This window comes from Vicugna pacos, chromosome 7 (assembly GCF_048564905.1).
Source record: "Vicugna pacos chromosome 7, VicPac4, whole genome shotgun sequence".
Classification (NCBI taxonomy): Eukaryota; Metazoa; Chordata; class Mammalia; order Artiodactyla; family Camelidae; genus Vicugna; species Vicugna pacos.
The window spans coordinates 21,268,755-21,295,532 of NC_132993.1; the positions used below are offsets into that span (position 1 = coordinate 21,268,755).

Consider the following 26,778-nt stretch of genomic DNA (forward strand, 5'->3'; position numbering starts at 1 on the left):
TGTCAGATTTTTGTTTAAAAAATATAGTATAAAAATTGTCAATTGTTTATTTTCTATCTACTCTCTCCTTAAAGAAACTGCCTGAGAGCAAGGACTCTTACTTTTCCTTGCCACATTTGCTAGGTGCTAAATCATTGTTGCCAATGATAACAACAATAATGAAAGAGGAAAAAGTATACTTTCTAGTAGACGAATAAGTTTAAGCACCTGTGTGCTCAGCCCCACTCCCTGGTAATGGGGTACCCCAGGCGAGGGAAGACAAGGCCCTTATCCTTAAGGAGCCTGCAGCCTTATCTGCTCCTTCCTCAGGCAGTGGCCGGTAGGGGCTGAGGAAAAATCTGTTTTCCTGTCTAAGGGAGTCTGTTGAACAGGCAAAGGGTGGGGTAGGCTAAGGAAGATGGATAATCTTCCTCGCCTACCTTGCTTTAGCGAGGTAGGTCTGCGGTTCGCCTGTAGGAGGCGCTTCAAAGGACCATGCTTTCGTTAAGATAAAGAGGAACCGACACAAGAAGCGAAGAAAACTCCAGCCGCTGATAACACTCGGCCTCAGAAGGGGCCAGGAGAAACTGAAGAGTCCGGACGGCGGGGAAGGGGTGTGGGTCCTTTGCAGTTCCGCATCCACCTCTCGGTATCCTGTCGCTGATGCGGGGATGGGAGAGAGGGGCTGAAACTACGTAGCCTCGTAGAGGGTCGGTCGGGAGCGCAATGCCAGTCCGGAAAGCCCAGTGGACTCCCTCCCCCGAGCTGCCCCGCCCCCGACACTCGAACCCCGCCCCAGGCGCGTAGGCCCCGCCCCCTCCCCGGACCCTCTGGCCGCGCTCACTCCCTAACCCCGGCCGGGAGCCTCTAGGCGGAGAGGCTCCCGCCAGCCCTGAGCCGCGGCCTCCGGATGGAGGATCCGCGAGCTCCGCTGGCGGGGTCGGGGCCGCTCCCGCCACTGCTGCAGGGAGGCGGAGCCGCCGATGTTCCGGAGCCCGGAGCCCGGCAGCACTCGGGACACGAGACGGCGGCGCAGCGGTACAGCGCCCGCCTGCTGCAGGCCGGCTACGAGCCGGAGAGGTGACGCCCAGGGCTAAGCGAGCGGCGCGCATCCGGGGCGGGCGCGGCGGCTCTGGGAACCCGGCAGCGCTGCGGGGAGGGGAAGGACAGGTCCCACCATCCAAGTCCTCTTACCCCTGCAACCTCTAACTTCCTGAAACCGGGCTCAGATGCCACGTACCCTGCTTTGGTTGGGGGATGCAAATGGGCACTGTGCAAAGGGTTCAGTGCTTCGCTGCATTTGGGAGCAGGTCGGAAAAAACGATCCCTAAAATCTTAGCCCTGGATCTGACGTCAGCTACACACCGGATAACACCTGGTCCAAGTGGCTCCAACTCCTGGGATTCAAAATGTGCCTGTTGGAGTCCATGTCCAACTTTGCTTACTCCTCCTAGCCGTTTCCTCCTAGAACTATCCATCTTCAGAGTCTCAGTGGCAGGTGCAGGTGTCCAGATGGACTGCCTCCTCAGAGCCGGGTGAGGACACCATCCCCTCCTCACCAGTCACTGAAGTCTGATGAGGCTGCCAGTGCAGTTCACCCTAGGGTCTCTCCTAAGATTCAGAACCCACTTCTGCCCTTACTCTGCTGGAGTCTGTAAGGGTCACAGGAGGAAGAGTGGGGGTGTTGAGCTGGGCCCCAGGGGACTGGCTGAAAAGAAGACAGTGGCTAATCTCTGGATTGTATCGCAGCTTGAAATGCAATCCCACTGTCCTTCCGGTCCAGAGGATTTGGGCTTCTTTTTCTGCCCCATCTGTTGGTGTTCAGCAGCCTGGAGAGGTGACCTGGAAGCTGGGTTTGGGGTTCGGTGGAGGTGGGGGGGTCTGCCGGAATTAGCTCTGCAGCTCTGCCCAGGGGCTGGCTGCTTATGTAAGAACTTTTAACGGCTTAAGAGGCTGCTAGGTGAAGCCTGGCCTCTCCTGCCCCCGCAGGCTGTCTCTCTAGAATTGACTTAATTTCAGGCAACTCTATCTTTCTTCCCATCCAGAAATCCAACTACTGGGGCTCAGGGTAGATAGACGATAGAGAGGCCACAGGAGGTGAGGGAGTGTGCTGGGGCACATAGGGGCTTGAAGGAGGCAGTGCCTTGGTTGGAGCAGGTATTGCACAAGTACCATTTCAGAGTTCAGATCAGGGCCGGCAGAGGCATCCCTTCTCCAGATTGTACTTCTGCACTGAGGGGCTATCTCCACCCTACCAGCCTGTGTAAAACCTGACACCCAGCCAGGTGGTGTAGTGAGATTCAAAACCTGCTGCCTAGACCTCCATCTGCCCTCACTAGCTTAGAGCTGTGGGAAGAGGACAAGGTATCATGAGAAGTCTGAGTTTGAGGCCAGAGTTATTGCTCTCTGGCCTGAACCTGGGAAAACTATGTCCCCTATCCCAGCTCAACAATGTCAGGGTTATTACCCACTCCCCGCCAACTCCCCCCTCAAAGGTGTTTTGAAATCTTGTCCCTTCAAATAGCCCAGACTAGAAACAGACCTCTGGGCTCCCTGTCGGGACCTTGGTCCCCAGCTAGTCACTGTTTCCCCTCTATCCTGAGGAAGGGGCCTAAAGGGGCTTGGACCTACTCTCTCGCCCTGCTGCCCTCACAGCTGCTAGGTGGGGAGCCTCAGGGGACCCACAGCCCTTCCTTGAGCTGAGGAGTCCCTCTGGTTGCCTGGTGTCTCCTCCCCATGGAGGAAGCAGCTGGGGAAGATCAGGAAAAGGGAGGAGGAAAGCGGGGGTGGGGGGTGGAGGGTGGGGGGTGGATTAACAGTCTCTGGAAAAGGACAGCCTAACCCAGGGCTGAGCCCAGCAGCTTAGAGTAATGAGGAGCCCTGACATAGGTCAGAGCAGGAGAGGGTGTGGGGCAGCAGGAGAAGGGGAGTGGTGCTGTGACACCTGTCACCACTGGGAAGAGGACCCTCCACACAACTCAGCCTGGCAGCCTCCTCCCCTGGTTCTGAGTTCTAGGCTGGGGCAGATGTCATACTAAGGCCATCTGAGATGGCAGAACTCAGCTGCTGTCCTGGGCCCCAGTCCTGGTGGAACCCTGAAGAGTACTCTAGCCATTCCTGTGACCCAGAGCATGTCCATCTGAGCCCCAGAGAAATCCAGGGGCAGCCTGTGCACTGTGCCTGCAACTGCCATTCCATCACTATCCTTCTACGGCCAGAGAGGTGCCCAGGACAGCTTTGAATGGCCAGTGCTTTCTCCAGCTGGTTTCACTGCTCTGCATGCAGGTGGCCAGTAAGAGGTCCTAGTGCTGGTCCCCTTAGGGTAACCCCCTCCCCATATGGCCTAGGCCCTCTGGATGAGTCTGTGAGTGCCCAGGGGACAAGTGCGCCCCAGGCATCCCTGGCAAAGCTAGCCCCAGCCCGCCCTCAGCAGAGAACCTTGGCAGGCCCGCTCCCTCCTTCCCAACACCAGAGAGCCTCCAGAGGCCCCTATCAGGAGCCTCCTTGGGCTCCCTGGGTGGAGAGGGAAGTTTGGGGTTCCATGATTTTCTGGTCCCCCACAGTAAGAGGACAGACGATGCTGTGGACTTCTGTGAGTCTCCTGCAGCACTCTCAGCCTCATGGGCCTCATTGCCCTGGCTCTGTGGAAAGCGTCCCCTCCCCTCTGCACACAGATGGAACAGTCTGTGTTTTCCTGGCAGGGTCCCGGGGCGTCACTGGGAGAGGCTGGGCATCCCAGGGAGCCTCCCTTGGGCCTGGCTGCTACCACACTGCTGAGAGGTAAACAAATCCAGCCTCAAGGGCTGGGGAGGGAGGGAGAGCCACAGGCAGCCACCTTGCCAGGAAGAGGACCTTGTCCCTGGCCCACCTTTCCTTCACCTCACCAAGAAATTAGCTGTAGAGACTATAGGACAGAGGAAGGATACGTGGCATCTGGGCAGGGGGGATCTGTTTTCTAGCTTTTGGTCAGGGAATAGCATTTATAGTTCTGGTCACATAAGGGGGAAGAGTCTGCCTGCCCGCTGCCACCCCATCTACCCCCATGTGAATCAGTTTGCTACCTAAACTTACTACCTTCATGCAGAAATCTGGGTCTTGCTGGGCACTCAGGGCCACCAAATTTCTGCTTTGAGAAATTCTCAAAACTTCTCTAGTCTCTTTCCTAATTTGTATGTATCCTTACTTGCCTGAGCCAAGCCTGTGACTCTCCCTCACCTTCCCATCACAATACCCTCCCTAATAAAACCAAACTTTCCTCTCTGAGGTTAAAACCCCTGGTATCCACACCACTTTCTGAGCTGTGGATAGGGCAGGATGTCAGTCTGAAGCACTGGACCAGGACTCAGAGGCAGTACCTGTCCCCACTCCCTCCTGAACTGTAGGTTTTGCATCTGCAAAGTGATGATACCTAATAATTGGCAATTAATGAATTGTACAGTAAATGTGATCACCTATGAAAAGTGCCTTGTAAATTGCAGAGGGCTCCAAGGCCACGCAAAGGTCAGGAAGTGTCATTGTTAAGAATGCCTACCCCCTAGGAATGATACCTGGTTGTGGGGAGCAGGGAGGTGGGTGCACTGCCCTGAGGATGCAACTTCAGACTCGTGTATGTTAGGAAGCTGTGAGCCCAAGCCAGTTCCTCAGGGCTCTGGGCTCTGATTAGAGTCTGGGCCTTAGTCTTGTGTAAGGCAAACGATGTTAGAGGACCCCTGGGGCCAGGGAGTAGAGCCAGGGGAGACTCAGGCCAGAGGGGGCGGGGTGGCCCGAGGTGGCCTAGGCTACCGCTGGCCTGGGGGAGACGCTGTAGGGGGCCTAAGAAGGCGGGGCGAGCAGAGGCTGGAGGGCGTGTCCCGCCTTGGCTCAGCCCCCTCCCGCCTTGGGCCCACACCCCCTGCCCCGCCCCGGCCCCGCGTGGCCGCTGGGCCACTGCAGGCGGCCCTGGGCGTGCGCGCGGCGGCTGCTGGGCCGGGCTCCGCGGGGCTCTTTGTGCGACGCGGGGCGGAGGCGGCGGGCTCCCGGGGGAGGGGCTGGAGGGGAGGGCGGTGCCCCGGGCCCGCCCCGCCGCTGCCGCAGCCCCCGCCCCCCGGCCCGCCCAGCCCGCGGCGGCAGCGTGGCCGTGGCGCGGCGTCAGCAGCAGCAGCGGCAGCGGCAGTAGCGGCTGCGGGGCGGCCCGCGCGGGTGTTTATGTCGGGTCGCGGTGTCTCCTGGCAGCATGGCGGACTACCTGATCAGCGGCGGCACCGGTTACGTGCCCGAGGATGGGCTCACGGCGCAGCAGCTGTTCGCCAACGCCGACGGCCTCACCTATAAGTAAGCGCGGGGTACCCGGGCCCCACCTGGGTGCGCGCACGAACGCACCGCGATCCCCTGGTCCCGGCCCTGCACGTGCACCGCTCCCCACTTGGAGACGGCAGCGTTCCCCGGCCTGATTCGAGCGACTTGGTCGGTGAGGGGGAGGGGGGTGGGGAGGGCTGGGCCAGGAAAGGAAGGCGGCCCGCGCGGAGAGCAGACGGACGTGGCACAGCGACATCGCGGCCCTTGGTGCCATGCCCCGTTTCTTGCCAGAGCAGGGTCCGGCCTGCCCTCTCCCCCCTCTCGTGGGCATCTTGGGGGCCTTGGGGCGTGCGAGAACGTGAGATGTGGGAGTTAAGGGGACTTTCCCCAGACCGTGGTCCAGGACACCCTCTCACTCCCAGCGTCACCACGAGGGCAGAGAGGGCCCTGGAGCCCAGTTAAGGCAGCTGCTTGGGTGTTGCCCCCAGGAAAGGCCCAACCGGGCAGCTGGTATGGCTCCTTTTTCCACTGTTCAGTCCAGCCCTCTTCCACTTGTGCCCCTGCCTGCCCACAAGTTAGTACGTGCACCTCCCTGGGTGTGAGTATTCTGTGACTACCCATCCCCCAGCCCACCCCACATGGGATTTTGAAGGAGAAGACCTATCCATTTGCCTCTGGCTTAGTCTGCTTTTCCATGGGCCCTGGGCCAGTTGTCCTGCTGGCTGCAGGCCTGGCACTAGCTCTCCTCCTGGCTGCAGGACTGTGTCCATGCCAGGAGAGAGCATCAGGACCAGGGACTAGGGTGGAGTGGGGATGCTGGTGAGCCAAGAGCATCCCTGCCCTGTCTCCTGCTAGTTCCTGCCCCTGCCTGCTTGGCAGGCTGTTTCCCTAGACGTCAGGATACCCAGTCACTTCTGAGGAGTGTCTGCTCTTGCCTGTTCGTAGCTGGGGTGCGGGCCAGGTGCGGGGTTTCTGTGATATCTAGAAAATGCCAAGGGGCCCAGACTCCAGCGTTTCTCTTCTCCAGCCTTTAAGTGCACCACAGAGGCCTCTTCACTGTACAGAAGGGCTGCCAAGGGGCAGGGGCAGTTAAGATTCCTTATTTCTTCAGGTAGTCTTTAATTAGAGGGGATAGAGTATCTCTGTGATATATTTTTCAGTGGAGTCTCCCAGGATAACCCTCTAGGGAAATTGCTCTAGGTCTTGGGGAAAATTAAAGACCTCACCCCTCCCACCCACCCTCTAGTTTTTCCTTCCTGTGCTGGGGTGACTGCTGCTTTGCTTAGTCTGTTCGGGAGTGTCCCTGAACACTGGGGCATTTGCTTTTGGGTGTGTCTGCCAAGGACCTGTGATTTCAGGCCAGTTGCACCCGTCGGGGCTCCTGGGCTGTGGCACTGTGCCTTGCCGTACCCATGCAGCCTGCACCCCACTTCAGGGTTTGCTGTGACTGTGGCCCACCCTAGTGTTGGCCACTGCCATGCTTTGGCTGGGTTCCCAGTGTTCTGGTCCTAACCACAAAGCCCCTTCCTCCCCTTTCCCATCCCAGGCCATGTCTATTGCTCCAGGCCAACTGGGCAAACATTTGCCAATGCCTGCTCTGTTGGAACATGCCCTGCATTCATCCCCCTGGGGTCTCTCTGTGCTGTTTTGAACCCTATGTGACTCAGCAGCCCCAGCACTGGGCTGTGCAGCTTGTCCTGTGCTGTGTGGTGTTCATGCCATGCTGCGCTACTAAACCATTCTGAGATCCATTCCATGTCTAATTATTATTTCCCCCTATCAAGATGGAGAACTTTTCAAGGGCAGGCACTGTATCTGCTGTGTGTGGCGTTTAGGGAACTTCTGTGTCTCTTAACAAACTCTGAGCCCTGAAGGCAATGGGAATTTGGGGCCAACTGCCTCGGTGGCGCGTCAGGTCCACAGAGTTTACACCACCTTTGGCTCTAGCTCTCTGGGCTAAAGTCTTCAAGATGCTAGTGGGGAGTACAAGGGTGTTTCAGTCCTGATGGGGCAACAGGGATCAGAGGGCTCTGCTCCTCTCCCTGCCCCCGAGCTGCTTCCCCTGGCGTGGCAGGCCCTGCCCCTTGCAAGTACCTCTCCTCACCCAGTAACACCCACCTTTTTCTCTTCACAGCGACTTTCTGATTCTCCCAGGATTCATAGACTTCACAGCTGATGAGGTGGTGAGTACCTCTTCCACTTACTGGGTAGAGAGGTTGTGTCTGTGGTGGAAGAGGCTGACCTCTCGCTCAAGGGCAGAGTGTGGGAGAGGCTTTCCTTGGGAATATGGTGAGTTCCCAGAGAAACTGGCACAGTGCAATGGGTTATACCTAATGGGTTAGAGGCAGCTGTGGGGATTGAGGGGGTATCTTGAGAGGTGGGCCTAGCACAGGGCCAGAGGGCTCTCTGTCACTGACAGAGCCAGGGAGGGCATGGGTGTGGCTTCTTACTTATTGAATCTTGCCTGAAATGCTAAGCAAAGGCATCATAGAAGCCAGTAAAATTACGGAGACATTGAAAGAGGTGGACAGACTTGTTTGTGGATCCATGATATACAAGAACTTGCAGGAGGATTTGAAGAAGTTAGATTTTGGGCAAATACAAGGAAACACCATGCTTTGCTTTACCGTAGGGTTCAGCAATAAACCAAGTGAATGACCAGTGTCCTTTACCCAGTTAACGTAGGACAAACTCATAGGAGCCAAGGGGCTAATGCTGATGAGTGTAAGTCATTTCATGGAGAGGTTAGATTATTTTATGATGAATTCATATGCATTAAAAATTTTTTTCTATTGCTGTTATCATTGATATTTATTCTGATCTGACTTTCATGAAGGGCCAGAGGGTCTGAGTATGACTGGAGCACTTAATAAGTCGGGGAAGCTCACGTCCAGCCTGTGTAGCCAGTGCTGACTCAGATAGATTTTTAGGGGGGAATTTGAACTGTTCTGGTTATTTCCCTTGTGACAGCAACCAGGAAGTTTTCGTGGTTCAGCTGTTCAATTTAACAAAGTTTACTGAGTACCCTGGCTTTGTGCCAGATCCTGGCAGGGGGCTAGAAAGAAAGGGATGGAAGAAGCCCCCTTGGCTGTCAAGGGTCTCCCCATCCTGTGGCCTCTGTCAGGAAGGCCATGGCTTTTCTGTGCTACGATGAGAGAAGAGAAGGGGGAGTTTTCTAGGCTGTGGGGCCAGAGTTCTGAACTAGGGTCTGTGGATGGATTTCAGGGACCTGTGAGTCCTCCAAAAATTGTATATCAAAGTCTGTGTCTGAGTGTTCTGGGCGCTAGGATCGACTGCTATTGGCCTGAATCTCAGAGGAGTCTGTGATCTGGCCTCACCACTGTTCAGAGGCAGATGCCTCCCAAATGTATGTTTGCAGTCCTGACCTCTCCCTTGAGCTGCAGACCTGTCATCACCTGCTTCCCTGGATGTCTGTCTGATAGACTTCTCCCCACGCCTCCACCTTCCCAGTGACCAGCATCTCCCACCTGGACCTGTCAATAGCCTCCTTGCGGGTCTCCCTGCCTCAGGCCTTATCACCTAGAATCCCTTCACATCGGAGCCTGAGCGACCTCTTTAAAACATAAATCAGATTGTGTCTCTCCTCTGCCCAAGACCCTCCAGTGGCTTCTCATCTCAGAATTGAATCCAAGCTCCTCTCTGTGGCTTTCAAGGCTACACATCCTTGCCCCCGCCTGCTTCTCACTCTTCCTTCTACTGTGCTCACCTTTGTCTTTCATACATGCACCTCAGAAAGAATTGGAATCATGGGGTTCCACAGCTCCCTAGGCCTGGGATTGGCTTCCATTTGTCACTTCCCAAGAAAGAGGTTTCCCCAGCTACCGCATCCTTCCTCTGGTGGTCACTTTGCCTTACTGCTTTTCTTTGGAGACTTCATTGCAGTTGGAATCATTTTGTACATGTTTTGTGTGTGTCATTTTTCTTTCCAAGCAGAATATAAGCTCTGGAGGAGATAGCAGAGCCTTCATCTGCCCTATTCACTGCTATATCCCCATGGCCTGCCCTAGTGCCAGGTACCTGTGGGAGCTCAGTAAATGTTTGTTGAATGACTGATAAAACTTTTCACATAGACTGCTTCCGTCCTCAGGACCTGACTTCAGCTCTGACTCGGAAGATCACACTGAAGACGCCACTAATCTCCTCCCCCATGGACACTGTGACAGAGGCTGACATGGCCATCGCAATGGCTGTGAGTCAGGCCACTGAGTTGGGACCCCAGGAGGACTGAGCGGGGTGGGCTGGGCTTTAGGAGAAATTGGAATCAGGTGGGGTTTCAGAGCTAGGAGGGTTGGCCCTCTGGCTCTGACTGTACTTCCGTTCCACGCCAGCTGATGGGCGGTATCGGTTTCATTCACCACAACTGCACCCCAGAGTTCCAGGCCAACGAGGTGCGGAAGGTCAAGGCAAGTACCGGACTGTCCCCAGAAGGAAGATGCCCCTTGGCGACCCCCACCTCCCATTGCCAGCCCCGTGGGCTGGTGTGCTCCCTGGCTGATTACTGTGGGGTCTTGTCTGCCCTTCTCCACAGCTGGGGCACAGGGCTCAGCCCTCATTTTTCCACTGACCTCTTACCCCATGGAGGACCCTGGCTCCCCTGTGCACAGCCAGGCCACTTGCTACCTTCTGTGGCCAGGCTGTACACCACCCCCAGCTTTCTTCCAGCCTTTTCCTTCCCCCGTCTGCCCACAGAAATTTGAACAGGGCTTCATCACAGACCCCGTGGTGCTGAGCCCCTCACACACTGTGGGTGATGTGCTGGAGGCCAAGATCCGGCATGGCTTCTCCGGCATCCCCATCACTGAGACGGGCACCATGGGCAGCAAGCTGGTGGGCATCGTCACCTCCCGAGATATCGACTTCCTCGCCGAGAAGGACCACACCACCCTCCTCAGTGAGGTACCTGCGGGGCAGGGAAGCGTGGCTGGGGAAGAGAGGACCCCACATCCTGGGGCCTCAGGCTGGTTCCTGTTACCAAGGACCAGAGGGAGGCCTGGCTCCCTTCTCTCTCACCTGCCAACCTGCAGGCAAATGTTCCTGGCCCCACAGGTGATGACATCACGGAATGAGCTGGTGGTGGCTCCAGCGGGTGTGACTTTGAAAGAGGCAAATGAGATCCTGCAGCGCAGCAAGAAAGGTACCCAGGAGTAGGCAGAAAATGCGGGCGCCCTCAGCCTGGTCCCCCGCACCCCAGAACCCCTGCTTCCTTCACAGCCCTGCAGGTTTTCCCTGCAACCAGACTGGGCCTTGGGGAGGGTTTGAGTAACCCCCAGGCTGGAGCATGATTCCCGTGGTCCTCTTCCTGGCTTAGGAAAACCCATTCCCCTTACTAGGCATTTTCAAAGTATGTTTCCCAGAACAACTAGTCCTGTGAAATGCTCATCACGAGAAAAGGGCCCTGTGGTCTTATAAGTCTGAAAAATGCTGCCTTCTGTCTTCTTCATCTTTATGAAGAATTGTACGTTAGTTTATCAAAGGCTCTGAGAAGTCCCACGGTTAAATTTATTTGACATGGAAGTTGTTGACATAACATTCATTAGGTCCCTGTGGGGGCCACTGGGAAATGCTCCCCTGGACCATACTGGATTGTTCTCAGGGGTGGTGGTGTTGGGCAGGACACACGTTCCTCCCTGCAGGACAGCCTCATGTTTGTGCCCTGTCTGGGAGTTTTCGACCACCGTGGCCTGTGGCCCAGCAGGTGAAAAGCTGCCAGTACTCAGGAGCTGCCCACCCAGCCCTGCCAGGCCACAGGGCAGGAAGAGCTCCAGGAGCTCGCTTGGTTGCGAGGTTTCTTTGCTTCCTGTTCCTTGGGCAGAGGGCCAGGTCCCTCCGAGCACTTTCTGGGTGGGTGCTGTCACCTAGTGGTTGGTTTGGGTACTTCAGTGGAATCTCCAGCCTGGTCCATTTTCATCCTCACTGCCCCCACCCCACTCCTAGAAGCCTGCTCCTTCATCTCACCCCTGCATTCCTCCTCAGGGAAACTGCCCATTGTCAATGACCAAGACGAGCTAGTGGCCATCATTGCCCGCACCGACCTGAAGAAGAACCGGGATTACCCTCTGGCCTCCAAGGATTCCCACAAGCAGCTGCTGTGTGGGGCAGCTGTGGGGACCCGCGAGGATGACAAGTACCGCCTGGACCTGCTCACGCAGGCGGGCGCCGACGTCATAGTGCTGGTGCGGGCACAGCCTTGGAGCGGGGGTGGTTCAGTAGAGTTGAGGTTCATGAAGACCCAGGTTCACCTCTAATTAAGCCTAGAGTCAGAATTAGGAGAGTCACTGGTACTCTGAGAGGTCAGAACAAACTGTTGACCCCTCTGGGGGCCCTCCACACTCGTAAGGTGACCATAATAGTTAGAGCTCCTGTTCAGTGAGAACCTCCCATTTGCAGGCCCCGCACCTGGACGTTTATGTAAATGAACTCAGTCTGCACAATGCCGCTGAGGTACAATCACCATGCCAAGGGATTGTCTGGGAAACTGAGGCTCAAGAGGTTGAGTAATTCCGTTTGGTTAGTGAGCTGGTGGGAACTGGATGGATACCACTCCAGGCACCATCTCTTTGCTGTGAGGACCAGTCCATACCACGGGTATGAAAGGGCTTTGGCTGCTCCCAGACTATGCATTAGTGGTGCTTAACCTTTAGGGGGAAGCTGGCCCTTTTGAGAATCCACTGAGAACTGTCAAGTGTCCTCCCAGAAAAAGACAAAAAGTGCATTCTCATACGTCTTTCATACAATGTCAGGATTTGTCCACTCAAGACTCCCTCCCTCAGTGAAGATGCTCGGCCTCCAGGTCAAAGCTTTCCTGTCTGCCTTCTCACAGGACTCATCCCAAGGGAACTCCGTGTATCAGATTGCCATGGTGCACTACATCAAGCAGAAGTACCCCCACCTCCAGGTGATTGGGGGCAATGGTGAGTGTGGGGTCCCCTCTTACCCTCCCAGCCCTCGTCCCCTCACTGTGGAACCTTTCTCTCTCTGGCCTTTGGCATTCCTTGGTGATGGCATTGCTCCTGGTTTGGGGCTGAATGCATGGGTTTTGATCACTGTAAGGGGGGTAGGTCTAGACTGGGGTCCCAGGAAGCCCCTGGGCAGGGCAGAGCCATCCCACTCTCACACTGTTCCTCCCCTCCTCTCCCTCCTTCCCCCAGTGGTGACAGCAGCTCAGGCCAAGAACTTGATTGATGCTGGTGTGGACGGGCTGCGTGTGGGCATGGGCTGTGGTTCCATCTGCATCACCCAGGAAGGTGGGTGTTGGTAGGAGAGTGAGCGGCTGCCACTTGGAACAGCCCCATTGGCCCTCCACAGGCCCCAGGGCCTCACCTTGTTCCCCAGATGCATACTGAGTTCTCGTTCAGCCAGGCCTCTTCCTGGGATGGTGGGTTCAGGCGTGACCTGGACTCAGACTGTCTGGTCCACTGACTTCAGGGGAGGCAGCTGTAAGATGAGGTTACTGTGAGTTTTGGTTGTGAGCCAGTCTGTTTCTCAGATTCTGGCCAAGGAGGCCCACTCTTGGGCCCCAAGTCTGGTGTCTCTGGCCCCCCTAGTGAGGGTCATTTCTCTCAAATGCTGAATGACCCATTTGGTCTTCTCTGCTCAAAACATCTCTCCAGTTTGGTCTTCAAGCCTCTCCCTTTAACTGTCTCCCTCCTCGGCTGCCCCCTGTGGGGAACCGTGGGTCTTCTGCTCACTTAACAAATGAGCACCTACTACGTGCCAGGCATCGTTGTAAACCTTGGGGATGCAGTAAGAACAAAACAAACAAAAGGTACCCCCGGAGGGGGCTTCTTTTCTAATTTAGCCAGCCTTGCATCCATCCCTAGATAAGTGCTGGTTCCTTAGAATTCTCACTTAAAAGCCTAATACTTAAGGACCTTGGACAGTTAGACGTAAAGAAATGCAAGCCAATATCCCGAAGGAAGCTGTAAGTACCTAACCCTAGTAACAGGTTTTGAAGGGGAGCTAGTGCCTGGAGAAGGCGAGGCTGAGCGTACTGTACCCTGAAGGCCATAGGAGTCTCCCATAGTGCTCTTGTAAGAGAGGTGGTCCAGATCCCTTGAGTGACACGCACCCAATGTTATTTGCTGCCACCTATTTTTTTTTCCTGCATTACAATCCAGCCCTTCCCCTTTTCCCAAGTGGAGGAAGGGCACAAGGATAAAGGGGCCTGTACCTGGCTCCCATTGCTGTTGACACCTCTGTCTCGGTGCTCTCCCCAGTGATGGCCTGTGGGCGGCCCCAGGGCACTGCCGTGTACAAGGTGGCTGAGTATGCCCGGCGCTTCGGGGTGCCAGTCATAGCCGATGGTGGCATCCAGACCGTGGGGCACGTGGTCAAGGCCCTGGCTCTCGGAGCCTCCACAGGTGAGGGGGGAGCGTCTGCTGGGGACTGGGCAGTCCAGTAGGGAGTGGGGAGTGGGCGAGGGCAGTGGGAGGACTACGGGGCTAGAGGCACTGACCCCCTGACTGCCGCAGTGATGATGGGCTCCCTGCTCGCCGCCACCACGGAGGCCCCCGGCGAGTACTTCTTCTCAGATGGTGTGAGGCTCAAGAAGTACCGGGGCATGGGCTCACTGGACGCCATGGAAAAGAGCAGCAGCAGCCAGAAGCGCTACTTCAGGTGCCCCGCCCGCTGGCCCCAGGCAGACTAGCCCCAACCCCTCAGGTCCACACGAGCCTTTGGCTTCCCAAGGTGGCGCCCAGTCTCCATATTACAGTTCTGGAAACCAAGGCACAGGGCACAAGTAGCAGACCTGGGACAGTGGCTGGAGTCCATATTTATTTATGCTATAGCCCAGGGATGGCTGCTCTGGGGGTCCTTCTGGGTGGTATCCCCTCTGCTGGTGCCCTTCAGAGGTGGGATGGGGTCCCCTAAGCCATGGGCAGCCAGGCTCAGTCTTCCTGCCTTCCATGCAGCGAGGGAGATAAGGTGAAGATCGCACAGGGCGTGTCAGGCTCCATCCAGGACAAAGGCTCCATTCAGAAGTTCGTGCCCTACCTCATAGCGGGGATCCAGCACGGCTGCCAGGATATAGGTGCCCGTAGCCTGTCTGTCCTGCGGTGAGTGCCGTGACTTGGGGGCACCCAGCAGGCTCCTGGCTTCCCCTTGCTTCCTCTCTCTTATCTCTGCCTTTGGTGCCCCTGACCGGCACCACCTCCCTGTCTGCAGGTCTATGATGTACTCAGGAGAGCTCAAATTTGAGAAGCGGACCATGTCAGCTCAGATCGAGGGTGGTGTCCATGGCCTGCACTCGTAAGTGTGGCGGCCTCCCTGCCCAGCTGGCTGGCACTGGGTCGGGCAGGTGGGGCCATGGTTCAGAGGCTGAGCAGAGGTTTCAGGGACCCCATGGACCATCTGCATCAGGGATGGAGGCTGCTGCAGGATGACCCCATCACCCTCTTCGACAGGGCCCAGCCCACCCTTGAACTTTGTACTCTAGCCCCCATGCGGGCAGGCCCTCCCCTCCCCTCGGGCATCTCCCCCGAGCAGGGCACGGGAGATGTGGCCACTAGCCCCTCCTGGGCTTCCCGGCCCTTGCTTGCTCAGAAGCTTGGTGGCTGGTGGCAGGGGATGGCGGTGCTGGGCTCTCGCTGGTGGTGGCACCAGGCAGGCAGGTGGAGGCTGGGGGCGTGAGCCCTTGGCGGGGAGAAGGGCAGAGAGACAGATGCCAGGGCCGGCGCTGGGGCGACTGTGGGTGGGGGCAGTGCTAGTTGGCAGCAGTAGATGCAGGCATGCGGCCCTGCCCTGGTCAAGAGGGCCTGTCCCCCCAGGCATAGGCGGGCATCTAACCTGTGTCTCTTTCTGCCCCATCCTCCCGTAGCTATACCTTTCTGCCGTGTAAGTAACCGCGCTGCCCGGGCCAAGCTTAGAGTAGAGCAGGGGCAGTCTGGGTGGGACTTGGGCTGGGGGCGGGGACATTGGGTTGGGGGCGGCACTGGGGTGTCATCTCGGGACACAGACCCTAGGACTAGCATTGTGGTGGGGGCAGCTGGCAGTGGCCTCTCGTCTAGAGGAAACATCCCTTTCTAGGATGCAGAGAGATGTCCCTGACCACAGGCCTGAGGCTGTCCTGTCTTGAATTGGACCCAGGGGCAACAAGGAGCCTGGGCCCCAGTGCCTGCAGGGGTGGGGTGCAGACAAGGCAGCAGAGGCTCTGCTTGGTCTGAGCTCCCTCTGTGAGGATGGGCCGGGCCTTCCTGAGCTGTCTCTCCACCCCGCCACTGAGGACAGCGTACCAGCCACAGATGTGGCCAGAGGGAGTGCGGCTGTCTCTGGGCCTGGCCTGAGGAAGACAGAGGCACAGGGCCTGCTGCCTGCCCCCTCCCACCGCCATGGCTGAGAGGCAGGGGCTTCTGCAGCCTGGGAGAGGGGACCTGGGAAAGGAGCAGCATCCACACACCCACTCTCGGTTCTTCTCTTGCCTTGACCCCACAGTTACGAGAAGCGGCTGTACTGAGGATGGTGGTGGAGGCCAAGGCGGTGGAGGGGGCGTGTCCCAGGGTCCCCCCTTGGGCACAGACTCCCTCCATAACTGAATGGTCCACAGATTTGCACTACTGGATCCCCAGCTCCTTTCCAGGGAGAGAGGAGGGGGCGCCCTGAGGGTCTGCGACCCCTCCCTGGGCCTCCCCCGCAGTCAGGACTGCTCCCAGGCTGGGCTGCCCTGGGAGCCCACCAGGTTCCCCTTTCTTCAGTCCCCCTGAGCCCAGCCAGCCTGGGCTCTCAGGCCCTGCGCCTGCCTCAGGTCTTTCTCGCTGCAGCCTGCTCCGGCCCGGCTCCCACTCCTGGGGCAGGTGGCCCCTCCCGGCTTCTCCTGTAGGGCACCTCCTTCCCTACCCCCCACCCTGGAAATGGTGCTCTCCTGGCCCCTTCCTGGGCTGCTACCCTCTCAGCCATGTGGCACTTCTGGGCTCCTGACTTAGGCCAGAGGGAGGTCTCTGCCCCCTTCCCCTGGCCCTGCTCCTCAGGCCACTCCCCCATCCCCAGCCCTGGGGAAGAGGCGGCCCATCATTCCTGACTCACCCCCCACCCTATGTGTACCTTTCCTGCCCTCTCCTCTCAGCTGCGGTCGAAGGCTTTAACTTTGCACACTTTGGGGTCACAGTTGCGTCATTGTATGTTAAATAATCTGAGTAAATCAAGAGGTTTCAATGCCTCTGCCATCCTGTCTCTGTCCCTTGTCCACTGGGCAGCTGGCCCCTATCCTGGAGGTGAGCTGGAGCCCAGAGCCCCATCAGAGCCGGGCCAGAGGGACCGCGAGACCCAGCCTCCGCAGGAAGGTGGTGAGGGTGTGGCGGTACTCCAGGGGGTGCTGGCGCAGGTGGGCTGCATGGCGTGAGGTCTCCCAGGCCTGTGCCCACACCGGCATGCCCAGCCGCTGCCAGCTGGCCAGCAGCTCGTGCAGGCGGGCACTATCGCAGAGGGGGTCATCGTGGCTGTAGAAGACTAGCGTCGGGGGCCTCACAGGCGGCTGCCAGAAAGCGCCCACTGCAGCCTCATAATGCCGAACAGTGCAGCCCGGGCACATGTGGAAGTAGAGCATGGCTGTGGCCTTGACCACCGGGCCCAGGGCCTGCGGTCTTATCAGTTGAGACACACCTGTGGGTACCAGGCAGAGGGGGTTAGTTCCCATTGTCAGGTGCAGCTCAGGACCCACCACCCAGTCTCAACACCCTCCTGGTGGGGATAGCAGTGACACGTGGGCCGCTGAGTATCCCTAGAGTTGGGGGTCCTGGGACATTCATATTGCCTTCTCTGTCTCTGTTGTAGTTGGGCAGTGGGCACCCAGCTGTCCTACCAGGTACAGACACCACTTGGGGCAGAAGCACGGGAGATGGCCTGGGAGTGCTCTGGTGGCAGGAAGGCACAGAGGATGCAGAAGGCCCTCGTTGCGGGTAGTGAAGAGCTGGAAACATCCCCACAACTGCCTGAGAGGGGCTGCCTCAGCCCACTCTTGGCATCCCCTTCCGGTCCCTGCCCTCTCCCACACCCTTCCTAAAAGAGCCACCTGGCCTGGAGTTAGCCTCCCACTGAGACATTTGCCAACTTTGTGGCATCTTCAAAGACGAGAAGGAAAGAGCTGGATGGCAGGACTTTGGGTTGGGGTCAAAGCTGGTTCGACAACTGCTCCAGGAATTGTTGCAAAATGACTGGGTCGTTGAGAGTCACTGGAGGCCTTGAGTCCTGGAATCTGCGGCCTTGGTGAGACCCTCGGAGTCCCAGGTGACCCATCTGGGTGGGAGAAGGATGCCAAGGGATAGTAAAAGATGAGAGGAGATGGACCAAAATGAGGCCATGTTTCATGGTTTGTCTTACACCTTGGTTTACAAAAACCATACAGGGTGCAGCTTGTCGAGCAGTTGAGATGGAAAAGATCTAAGGGTTTTTGGAGAAATGTCAAGTTGGTCTGCATCAAGGGGAAATTTTCCTTCTGAACTAGACCTAATTGGTCAATTAGAATGGGTTACTTTATAACAGTGACCTTCCTGTTACTTGAGGTATGTTAGCATTAGTTTGGTCCTTATAGAGGAAGTTACATCACAGTGGTCCTCAAATTCCAGTGTCTATCAGAATCACGTAGAGAGCTAAAAAATGAACACAGGGGCCCAGGTTCACTGGAGTAGGATGAGGTCTGGGCCTCTGAATCAGCACGCAGCACCAAGTGATTCTGACGCACACCCAAGTTTGAGAATCAGTGCTTTAGAGGAAAATCGTGTAGCCAATCACAGTTGACCCTTGAACAATGTGGGGGTTAGGGGCACTGACCCTCTGTGCAATCAGAGATCACATATAACTTTACAGTCAGCCCTCCATATCTGCAGTTCTGCATCTGTGGGTTCAACCAACCGTGGATTGTGCAATGCTGTAGTACATATTTATTGGGGAAAAAACCCTGCTTAAGTGGACCGACGCAGTTCAAACCTGTGTTCAAAGGTGAACAGTACATTATTTCTGAGACTCTTTCCCAAGCATGTGTCCTAAGAATTTCAGAAGACGCAGCACCTACCCCATGGCCTCACTGTGGGGACTATGTGAGAGTCTGTATGGAAGGTTCTAGGCGCTCAGTAAATTAGCCTTATTTTGCCTATTTGTCCTCCCCGTCCCTAGAGGAATAGAGGCTGGAGATGAATGCATGCCAGGCTGGTCCCAGACAACACGCTCACTCTGGGTTATAAATTCAGCTGCAGTGGGGGAGGCCCGGGGGGGACAACACGACAGGAAGGCAGGAAGGCCACGCCAGGTGGACATTCAGAGGCAGCCCAGAGCCACTTTTGGAACAGATGCAGATCACAGACCCCTTGGTCAGCAGTACTGCGTGGCCACCTGGAGTCTAGCCTGGTTTGTGTGGCTCCGGTGCCCCCTCACCCTTGCCCCGGCACACTCACCCAGTGCCATGTGGTCCAGGCTGCCCACCACCAGGCTGTCGAAAATATGACCCCTCAGGCGCTGGGCCACACTGCTGTGGCGCCCCCGGTCCTGGCCCATGAGCAGGAGCATCTGTGCAAAGGTGTAGCCACCCAGAGAGAGCGCGTGCACCACCAGCGGGCGGCTGGCCAGGGCCCCGGGCCCCCGCAGCAACGCCAGCACGCGGGCAGCCCGCCCCAGGCCCCGGCGCGGGCACAGGAAGTGGCTCAGCGCGCTCTCCACGGCCAGCACGTCAAAACCGCAGGCCAGGTAGAGCTGCAGGTACTTGGCCTGGGCGGCTGGCTGTGCCCCCAGCCACGGCAGGAGCAGGAGCAGCGGGCGGGGCCCGGGGGACCCTGGGGGGCCCGGCTTGCAGTACAGGTGAATGGAGCGGGAGAGCCGGGTCACCGTCACGTCGGCAGGTAGCAGCGGGGCCATGACTGGTGCACCCTGGAGGACAGACCGAGCAGAGGTGGTGGGTGGGCCCCCCCCCCCCCCCGCTCTGGCTCCACATTCCCCCACACGTCCGCTTTCAGACGGCACAACTGGGTAGCTCAGGAGGGGCCGGATTAGCCCTTTAAGCTTCTGTGAATCTAAGGCCAATCAGGAGCTGGACAGCCAGCCTGGAGAGGAGGGGTCAGACCCCAGCTGCGGGCTACTCAGCTGCCCTCCATCTCTCCCTCCACCCCTTCTTCTCACATCCGGAAATGGGGTCTGGAGAGGAAGAGGGACCAGCCATGGAGGGTGGGGAGAGGCATCTCCTCCCTCCACACTTGTGAAGAGCCTTTTTGCTCCTTCAGGATCCCTCCTGGCTTGTAGGGCCAGACCCCAACCCCAACCTCTCTGGGACCCCCTCTGCTTGCTTTACCCACAGGCCCCCTTAATAGGGGTAGGGGACCAATTCTATCCACTTCAGTGCACCCCCAGCAGCCCTTCTACCTCCAGCTGAGGAGTGTTTGGAGTCAGGGCATCTGGTCAGAGCACTAGCCAGGGTCAAAGCACGCAGCCCCCGGAAACCTCTCCCAGCCCCACCACCCGCTCCTGACACCTACTGTCCTCAGGGGACAGAGCCTGTAAACTGCCGGACTCACCTCCACCAGCCTTCTCTGTTACCTCTCTTGCAGCTGAGCTCAGGAAGATGGGCGGGTCAGGGACCTGGGAGACCTTCGTCCCTAGCCTCCTGCTCCACCCTCTCTTAAACCCATTGGCCATATTAGCTTCTGGGCTGGGAGCCAGGGTGTCTGGTTCCCAAGTCAGCTACATCCCCAGCCCAGCTAAAGTCGGGAAGGAGGCATGTGGGTTGCGAGGTGCAGTATTACCCTGGGACGCGTAGAGACTAGCCTTCCCCCATCTCCGTGTGCCTCAGTTTCTCTACTTGTGATCCACCAGGGAAAGAGGAGCACCCCCAGGCACCACAACAGCTTCCTGTCTTTTGACCCCACACATCAGCTGCTCCACCTCACCCTTCACCTTCAGGGCAGGCTGACCTCAGGATGGCCACACACAGGGGCTGCCTCAGGCAGGAATCCAACTCAGGAGACCAGGTCTCATAGCTGAGGGCTTTCTGCTTCTCCTTCTTCCGCCCCTGAGAGGTTCCCTTTGAGGCAGGATGATCTGAGGGCTCCAAGGGGTTTGTCTGACATGCTGTCAAGGTAGGGAGAGGGGTTCTCCCCAGAGAAGAAAAGAGAAGTCGGGACTAGGGCATTAGGGGCTGAGCGGCTGAGAAGGAGGAGGGAGCCAGGAGGGGATGTTGCGTAAGGACCTGGCTGTGACCCCATACGTCACTCTTCCACCCCCCAGTTTTAACCTTTCCCTCCCCACTGCTTCCTCTCGGTGGAAAGCGGACTACTGGGAAACAAAACGTGTGTCCTCAGGAAATCAATTAAGGGGAGGGACTTCCTTCAGACCACACGCTACCAGGAGTCTTGCTCCTTGGTCCTCTCTGTCCTTCTGTGTGGGAAGAATGTTGCTCCCACCCCTCCCTGGGGTTCACAGTGCTTCTAACTACTTTCTATGTCCCTGTCTCTGCAAAAAATCTAGGGACACAGATGAGGGAGGGGCCTTTTATGGTGGAGATGTGGGGGTCTGGAGAGGGGGTGGAGGGTGGATAAGAGGGGCGGGGTAGAGGGTGTTCTCTGACACAGGATGCTGCACTCCCAGGTCTGGATGCTTTAGGAGCAGTGTGACACTGTATCCAGAAGGTGGCGCCAGAACCCATCGACCTGTGGGACCCCAGGGAACAAGACTGGGGCAGTTTCCTAGGCAACAGGCAGCCTTTCTGAAAGCCCTGCCCTTGGCAACCATTCCGTGGTTGCCCAAGCCTGTAGTAAAATTTGGTTTCTGAAGGACAGTAGGGGCATGGGGGTAAAATAATCTAATCTCTCAGAAAGGAGCGAGGCTGCTGAGGGTGGAGAGGGGAGTCTGAAAGACCCGCTCACTGTTGTCATGTATTACTAAGCACTCATTACACCACTGTGGTAGGTGTCTTACCCTCAGCAACACTATGACTCAGTCACACATATTCCTTTGTTGTGGATGGGGAGAATGAGGCTCAGAGAGACGAAGTGACTTGCCAGAGTCACCAGCTGATACCAGGTGGACCCATTTAGGAAGCTGGGCCTGCCTGGATGTTCCTCTCCATTCCACTACACCTCCTGGTGGGTCTGAGGTGTCCAAGCCCCCAAAGGAAGCTGGTGTGAGGCGGGTTCTGGAGGCCAGGCCTGTTGGGAGACCAGGAGAGCAGTGGTGTTGATGAATTCTTCCCTTTCAGCCCAGCTGTCCTTGCCTGACCTGGGTGAGGCGCCTCTCTACTCAGGGCTCCCCTCACCTTGCAGGGGGCTCCCCTCTGTCAGAGGACCACAGGGTTGGAGGGAGGGGATTTAGGGATTCTGGAGATTATGTGAACCCCCGAGAGAAACCAAGGACAGGAGAGCTCTCCAAGCAGGGCACAAAGCTGGAGCCCAGGACTATTCTGGGGAGAAGAGGCAGGAAAGGATTCTATTTCAGCAGTTGTGCAGAGGAGAAAACTGGCTTCAACTGGGTCAAGACAGAGATTTGGAGGATTCAGATTCAGTTCAGTGAGGTAATCTACTCACTCCCCTGTGATCTTATCTCTGCCTACTCCGCATCTCCACCAGGATATTAAATAGGATCTTATACTGAACGTAACCAATACCAAACTTTTTTTTAAATTTATCTTTTTAAAAATTTCTTTTCTTTCTTTTTCCTAAATGGAAGTAACAGGACCTCATGCATGCTAGGCATGCCCTGTACCACTGAGATATACCTACCCCCTGCCCTGATTTTTTAAAATTCTTTTTTGTTTTTTTGAGGGAGGGGAGGTAATTAGGTAGGTAGGTTTATTTGTTTGTTTGTTTGTTTATGATGGGGGTACTGGGGACTGAGCCCAGGACCTCGTGCGTGCTAGCACACACTCTGCTACTGAGCTATACCCTCCCCACCAACAACCAACTTCTGACTCCTTGTATTAGTCTGGGTTCTCCAGAGAAACAAAACCAGTAGGATTTCTTTCTTTATTTCTTACTTACTTATGCCTGAGAACCAGGAGAGCCAACCAATCTGAGTCCAAGTCCTAAAGCAGAAGACCTAAGTTCTAGCTCAATGACTTAGGCAGAGAGAGCAAATTCTCTTGCACAGCTTTTTTTGTTCTATTCAGGCCTTCACCAATTGGATGAGGCCCACCCACATTGGGGAGGGCAAAACACTTTACCCAGTCTTGCAGATTCAAATGTTAATCTCATCCAGAAACACCCTTACAAACAACCAGAATGTTTGACCAAGTATCTGGGTGTCCCATGGCCCACTCAGGCTGACATGTAAAATGAACCTTTACACTCTCTCACCATCCTCCCGGACCCGGTCCTCCTTAAATCTACCCTATCTAGAAAAATAGCAATTCCATTCTTTAGTTACTCAGATAAACTAACAACCAACAACAACAGCAAAACCCTTGGAGCCCCCCCCCTTGACTCTTCATTCTCTCACACTCCATGTGTAATCCATGGAGGTTCTCACTGCCTTCATAATATATCATCAATCTGACCGCTTCCTCCAGTCTCTTTCATAGCAGCGCTGGCCCAGGCCACCGTCACTTCTTGCCTGGGCTCCTGCAGTGAGCTTCCGTTCTCCCAGTCCCCAACGTTGTCTCCCTACAGAGTCTCCTCTACACAGCAGCCAGGGTGATTCTACTAAAATGTCAGCCAGAGCATATCATGCTTCTGTTCAAAGCCCTCCAGTGGCTTCCCTGGGGTCAAAGTAAAATCCAGTCTTCACTGTGGCCTGCAAGGCTCTGTGTGATCCAGCCCATTGTGTCAGACCTTGTTTTCTACCCTTTGCCCCTCATCCACCTTGTTCCCATCGTACTGGTCATGCTGTCCTCGAATGTTCCCTCCAGGCCAGAACCCTCACTTCCCCAAAAATCCACGTGTCTCACTCCCTCGCTTCCCCCAGGTCTCGGCTACAGCAGCAGCTTGAGACAGAGCTTCCCAGACCCCCTGCACAAAGTAGCAAACCACTCCCCTCCCCCCTTCCTGGCATGCCTGTCTTCCTGCTTTGTTGTTTTTTGTAACGCATCACAAACATCCTGTTTGTTTATTTACTTATTTGTTTATTTAAATTTAGGTATAGTTGATTTACAATGTTGTGTTAGTTTCTGGTGCATAGCATAGTGATTCTATTATACATATATATATTCTTTTTCATGTTCTTTTTCATTATAGGTTCATTATTGCAAGCTGTTGAATATAGTTCCCTGTGCTATACAGTAGGATCTAGTGGTTTGTCTATTTTATATATAATAGTTTGTATCTGCTAATCCCAAACTCCTAATTTATCCCTCCCCCCTTCTTTCCCCTTTGGTAGCCATAAGTTTGTTTATGTCTGTGAGTCTCTTTCTGTTTTGTAAACAAGTTCTTTGTATCAGTTTTTTAGATTCCACATATAAATGATATCATATGATATTTATCTTTCTCTGTCTGACTTACTTCACTTAGTATCATAATCTCTAGGTCCATCCACGTTGCTGCAAATGGCATTATTTCATTCCTTTTTATGGCTGAATCATATTCCATTGTATATTTGTATCACATCTTCTTTATCCAATCAACTGTTAATGGACATTTAGGTTGCTTCCATGTCTTGGCTATTGTAAATAGTGCTGCTGTGAACACTGGGATGCATGTATCTTTTTAAATTAGAGTTTCCTCTGGATATATGCCCAGGAGTGGGATTGTGGGATCATAGGGTAGCTCTATTTTGAGTTTTTAAAGGAATCTCCATACTGTTTTCCCTAGTGACTGCACCAAATTACATTCCCACTAACAGTGTAGGAGGGTTCCCTTTTCCCCACACCCTCTCTAGCATTTTTTATTTGTGGAATTCTTAATGATGGCCATTTCAACTGGTGTAAAATACCAGTCAGAATACTGGTATACCTCATTGTATACCATTGTATGCCAAATACCTCATTATAGTTTCTTTTTGGAAGAGGGTTAGTTAGATATACTTATTTATTTTTAGAGGAGGTACTGGGGATTGAACCCAGGACCTCATGCATGCTAAGCATGTGCTCTACCACTTGAGCTGTACCCTCCACCTCCCTCACTGTAGTTTTGATGGTATTGAGCATCTTTGCGTGTGCCTTTTGGCCATCTCATCCTCTCTGTTTATATGTATACAGTCTGTTTTCCCTCATGTATCTTCATGATCAAAAAGTGTCACACACACACACACACACACACATAAAACCAAAGGAAAAAAGTGTCACACATAAGTACTTGTTGAAGGAGTGAATAGGTAAAACATATATTCATCACTTAATACACACCAGTAAATGTAGCAGTGCTGAGATGCAAAGGTAGACAGCACACCGTATTCCCTAGAGGAACTCGGTATCCACCAGGGGAGATAAACTTAATGTTATATCTGTGCGCAGTGGCGTGTATACACTTGGTAACACAAAGGCCAGCTGCCCTTGGGGGGTTTATGCTGGGCCCTGTATATTCATACATTATGTCATTTAATACAGCCCTGTGAAGGGGAAACTATTATCCTCAGTTCCAGAGGAGAAAACAGGCTCAGAGAGGTAGAGAGATTTGCCCAAGGTTGCCCAGCTACTCAACCACTGAGCTGAGGTTGTGACCCCTTCTCTTGCTCTCTAGCCCCAAAGTCCCTCCTCCTCCCACTTTCCTAGGGGAGCCCAGGGCAGGAGATGGAAAAAGAAGAGAGAACAGGAGTGCTTCATACCCTGCAGGAGAGAGATCGAGCAGGACTGAGCTGGCAGGGGGCCCTGGGTGACAGGGCACCTCGCCAGCCCCTGCTGGCCTCCCCCTTCCCCTTGTGTGGCCTCTGCGGCCCCAGGGCTGATTGGGCTCCCTCCCCTGGCACCAGCCTTCTCTGCCACACCCCCACCCTTGCCTGGGGCCTGGCTACGCAGGGATCCCTTTCTGGCCCAGTGAGGCATATAACCCCGGACTGACAGGCGTCCGGATGCCAGGGCAGCTTGGCTGGCCAAGGGTGAGGTCACGGGCTGAGCACTCTGTGGCCGGCCCCTCCTCCCTCCCGTCACAGTCTCACTCCTTGCCCTGCTGTCTGCAAAAATCTCCCTCCAGCCTCCCTCTTGCATCATAGCCTCAACCCAGCAAGCTCCAAATTCTCCTGGCAAGTGTATTAGTTTACTGTAGCTGCTGTAACAAATTATCACAAATTTAGCAGCTTAAAACAACACCAATTTATTTTATTATCCTACAGCTCTGGAAGTCAGAAGTTGAAAATGGATCCTCCAGGCTGTGTTCCTTCTGGAAGCCCCAGAGGAGAATCCTTTCTTTTGCTTTTTCCAGCTTCTAGAGACCACCTGAATTCTTTGCCTCTTGTCCCCTTCCTACGTCTTCAAAGCCAGCAAGGCCTCATCTTCAAACCTCCCTGCCTTTCTGACCTCTGCTTCCATTGTCACATCTGCCTTGACTCTGACACTCCTGCCTCCCTCTGTTAAGGACTCCTGTAATCATTGGGTCCACCCAGATAATCCGTCAAAAACCCTTAATGTAGTCTCTTCTGCAAAGTCCCTTTTGCCACGTAAGGTAACAAGGTCACAGGCTCCAGAGATGAAGTTGTGGGCATTTTTGGAGGGCCATTATTCCACTTTCCATGCCCCCTAGGGTGCTCCCCTCTTCCAATGCTAGAGGGAGTATTCACGGCACATTTACCATGAGCTTTGCTCTGCACTAAACGTGTTGACGCTATCTCACACCATCCCTTGTGGTGGTCGTAGATCCCCCTGTATAGGTGAAGAGCTTGGCCGACTCTAGGGCCTGTGGGCTTGGTTTGACCCCAAGCCTGCCTCCCCAGACTGGAAGTGAGCCCCTCCCTCCTGGAACTCCCTCTGCTTTGGCTTCGAGTCCTCGGGTTCGCTCTGGGTCCAGCCTGCAACTCCCCGAGGTAGAGGTTGCATCTTAGCCCCTGGAGCCCTGGCATGGGGCATGGAGGAGTAGGTACTTGGGCAATGGCAGGATGGAAGAAGAGAGAGGATTTTGTGGGCTGCGGTTCATGCGTGGGCTCTGGAGGACCCCCTGCCATGTGGGTACGTTTGTGTGTCTATTTTTCTGGGCAGAGGAATTAGAATTTCCAGCAGATTCTCAGAAAAGGCACTACCTCCAAGGATCAAGAAACCTTGCTCTGGGGCCAGCCCTCACTCCTCTTTCCTGGGCTCCCTTCTCTGAACTAGTCTGTTGCCAGGATTCACTCAGCACCAGGGGCCAAAGCCAAGGGAGGCTGTGAGCTGGGGGGGGGCAGGGGCTGGTCCGTGTGGACAGTGGGAATGGTGAGGGTCTCGAGGATCCACCTGCAGGCCCCTCTTCCCTGCATCCGGTCAGTGACTCAGTCTTTCTTGAGCTCTCACTCTATGTCACTCTCTGCCCTCCTCCCACGTCACCTCCCCCGACTCCCGCACTGGCAGAGAGGGCCTGGGCAGGGGCGGCCTTCCCCTCCGGGCCGAGCAGGGCCTTGCCCCAGGTGCCAGGATGAGGTGGGCTCTCCTCATCGCAGCTTCTCAATGGCCACCTCTGGGTTCCCTCATCACCTCCCAAG

The 26,778-nt window shown here is 55.6% G+C and overlaps 2 protein-coding genes across 5 annotated transcripts; one reads left to right on the plus strand and one right to left on the minus strand.

Annotated features, from left to right (window-relative positions):
• The first annotated feature begins 830 nt into the window (after positions 1–830).
• On the plus strand, positions 831–17,505 carry IMPDH1 (inosine monophosphate dehydrogenase 1). 4 transcript variants are annotated; one of them, XM_072964540.1, is made up of 15 exons: positions 831–1,059; positions 5,191–5,289; positions 7,388–7,436; positions 9,362–9,463; positions 9,603–9,677; positions 9,964–10,170; positions 10,321–10,408; positions 11,248–11,447; positions 12,095–12,185; positions 12,423–12,518; positions 13,491–13,634; positions 13,746–13,890; positions 14,187–14,330; positions 14,440–14,523; positions 17,041–17,505. In XM_072964540.1, the coding sequence occupies exons 1-15, from the start codon at positions 890–892 to the stop codon at positions 17,267–17,269; spliced, it is 1,923 nt and encodes a 640-aa protein (XP_072820641.1). In that variant the 5' UTR covers positions 831–889; the 3' UTR covers positions 17,270–17,505. The 4 variants fall into 4 exon arrangements, with proteins under 4 accessions (XP_072820641.1, XP_072820643.1, XP_072820644.1 ...); XM_072964542.1 differs by lacking the exon at positions 17,041–17,505 and adding an exon at positions 15,706–16,426 and having other exon boundaries at positions 836–1,059; XM_072964543.1 differs by lacking the exons at positions 831–1,059; positions 17,041–17,505 and adding exons at positions 1,453–1,514; positions 15,706–16,426.
• On the minus strand, positions 16,498–20,613 carry LOC140697343 (uncharacterized). The gene is made up of 3 exons (XM_072964544.1): positions 20,163–20,613; positions 18,657–19,125; positions 16,498–16,869 (listed from the first exon to the last, which is right to left on the minus strand). Exons 2-3 carry the CDS (start codon positions 19,111–19,113, stop codon positions 16,505–16,507), a joined length of 822 nt encoding a protein of 273 aa, XP_072820645.1. The 5' UTR covers positions 19,114–19,125; positions 20,163–20,613; the 3' UTR covers positions 16,498–16,504.
• Positions 20,614–26,778: the final 6,165 nt, after the last annotated feature.

Excerpts from the sequence above, each read along its gene's own strand:
- IMPDH1 (XM_072964540.1), top strand. The coding sequence starts at position 890 with ATGGAGGATCCGCGAGCTCCGCTGGCGGGGTCGGGGCCGCTCCCGCCA. Across the intron at positions 10,409-11,247 it reads CCTGCAGCGCAGCAAGAAAG|GGAAACTGCCCATTGTCAAT; the intron begins GTACCCAGGAGT and ends ATTCCTCCTCAG. Across the intron at positions 14,331-14,439 it reads CGTAGCCTGTCTGTCCTGCG|GTCTATGATGTACTCAGGAG; the intron begins GTGAGTGCCGTG and ends CCCTGTCTGCAG.
- LOC140697343 (XM_072964544.1), bottom strand. The coding sequence starts at position 19,113 with ATGGCCCCGCTGCTACCTGCCGACGTGACGGTGACCCGGCTCTCCCGC. Across the intron at positions 16,870-18,656 it reads CCTGGACCACATGGCACTGG|GTGTGTCTCAACTGATAAGA; the intron begins GTGAGTGTGCCG and ends TGGTACCCACAG.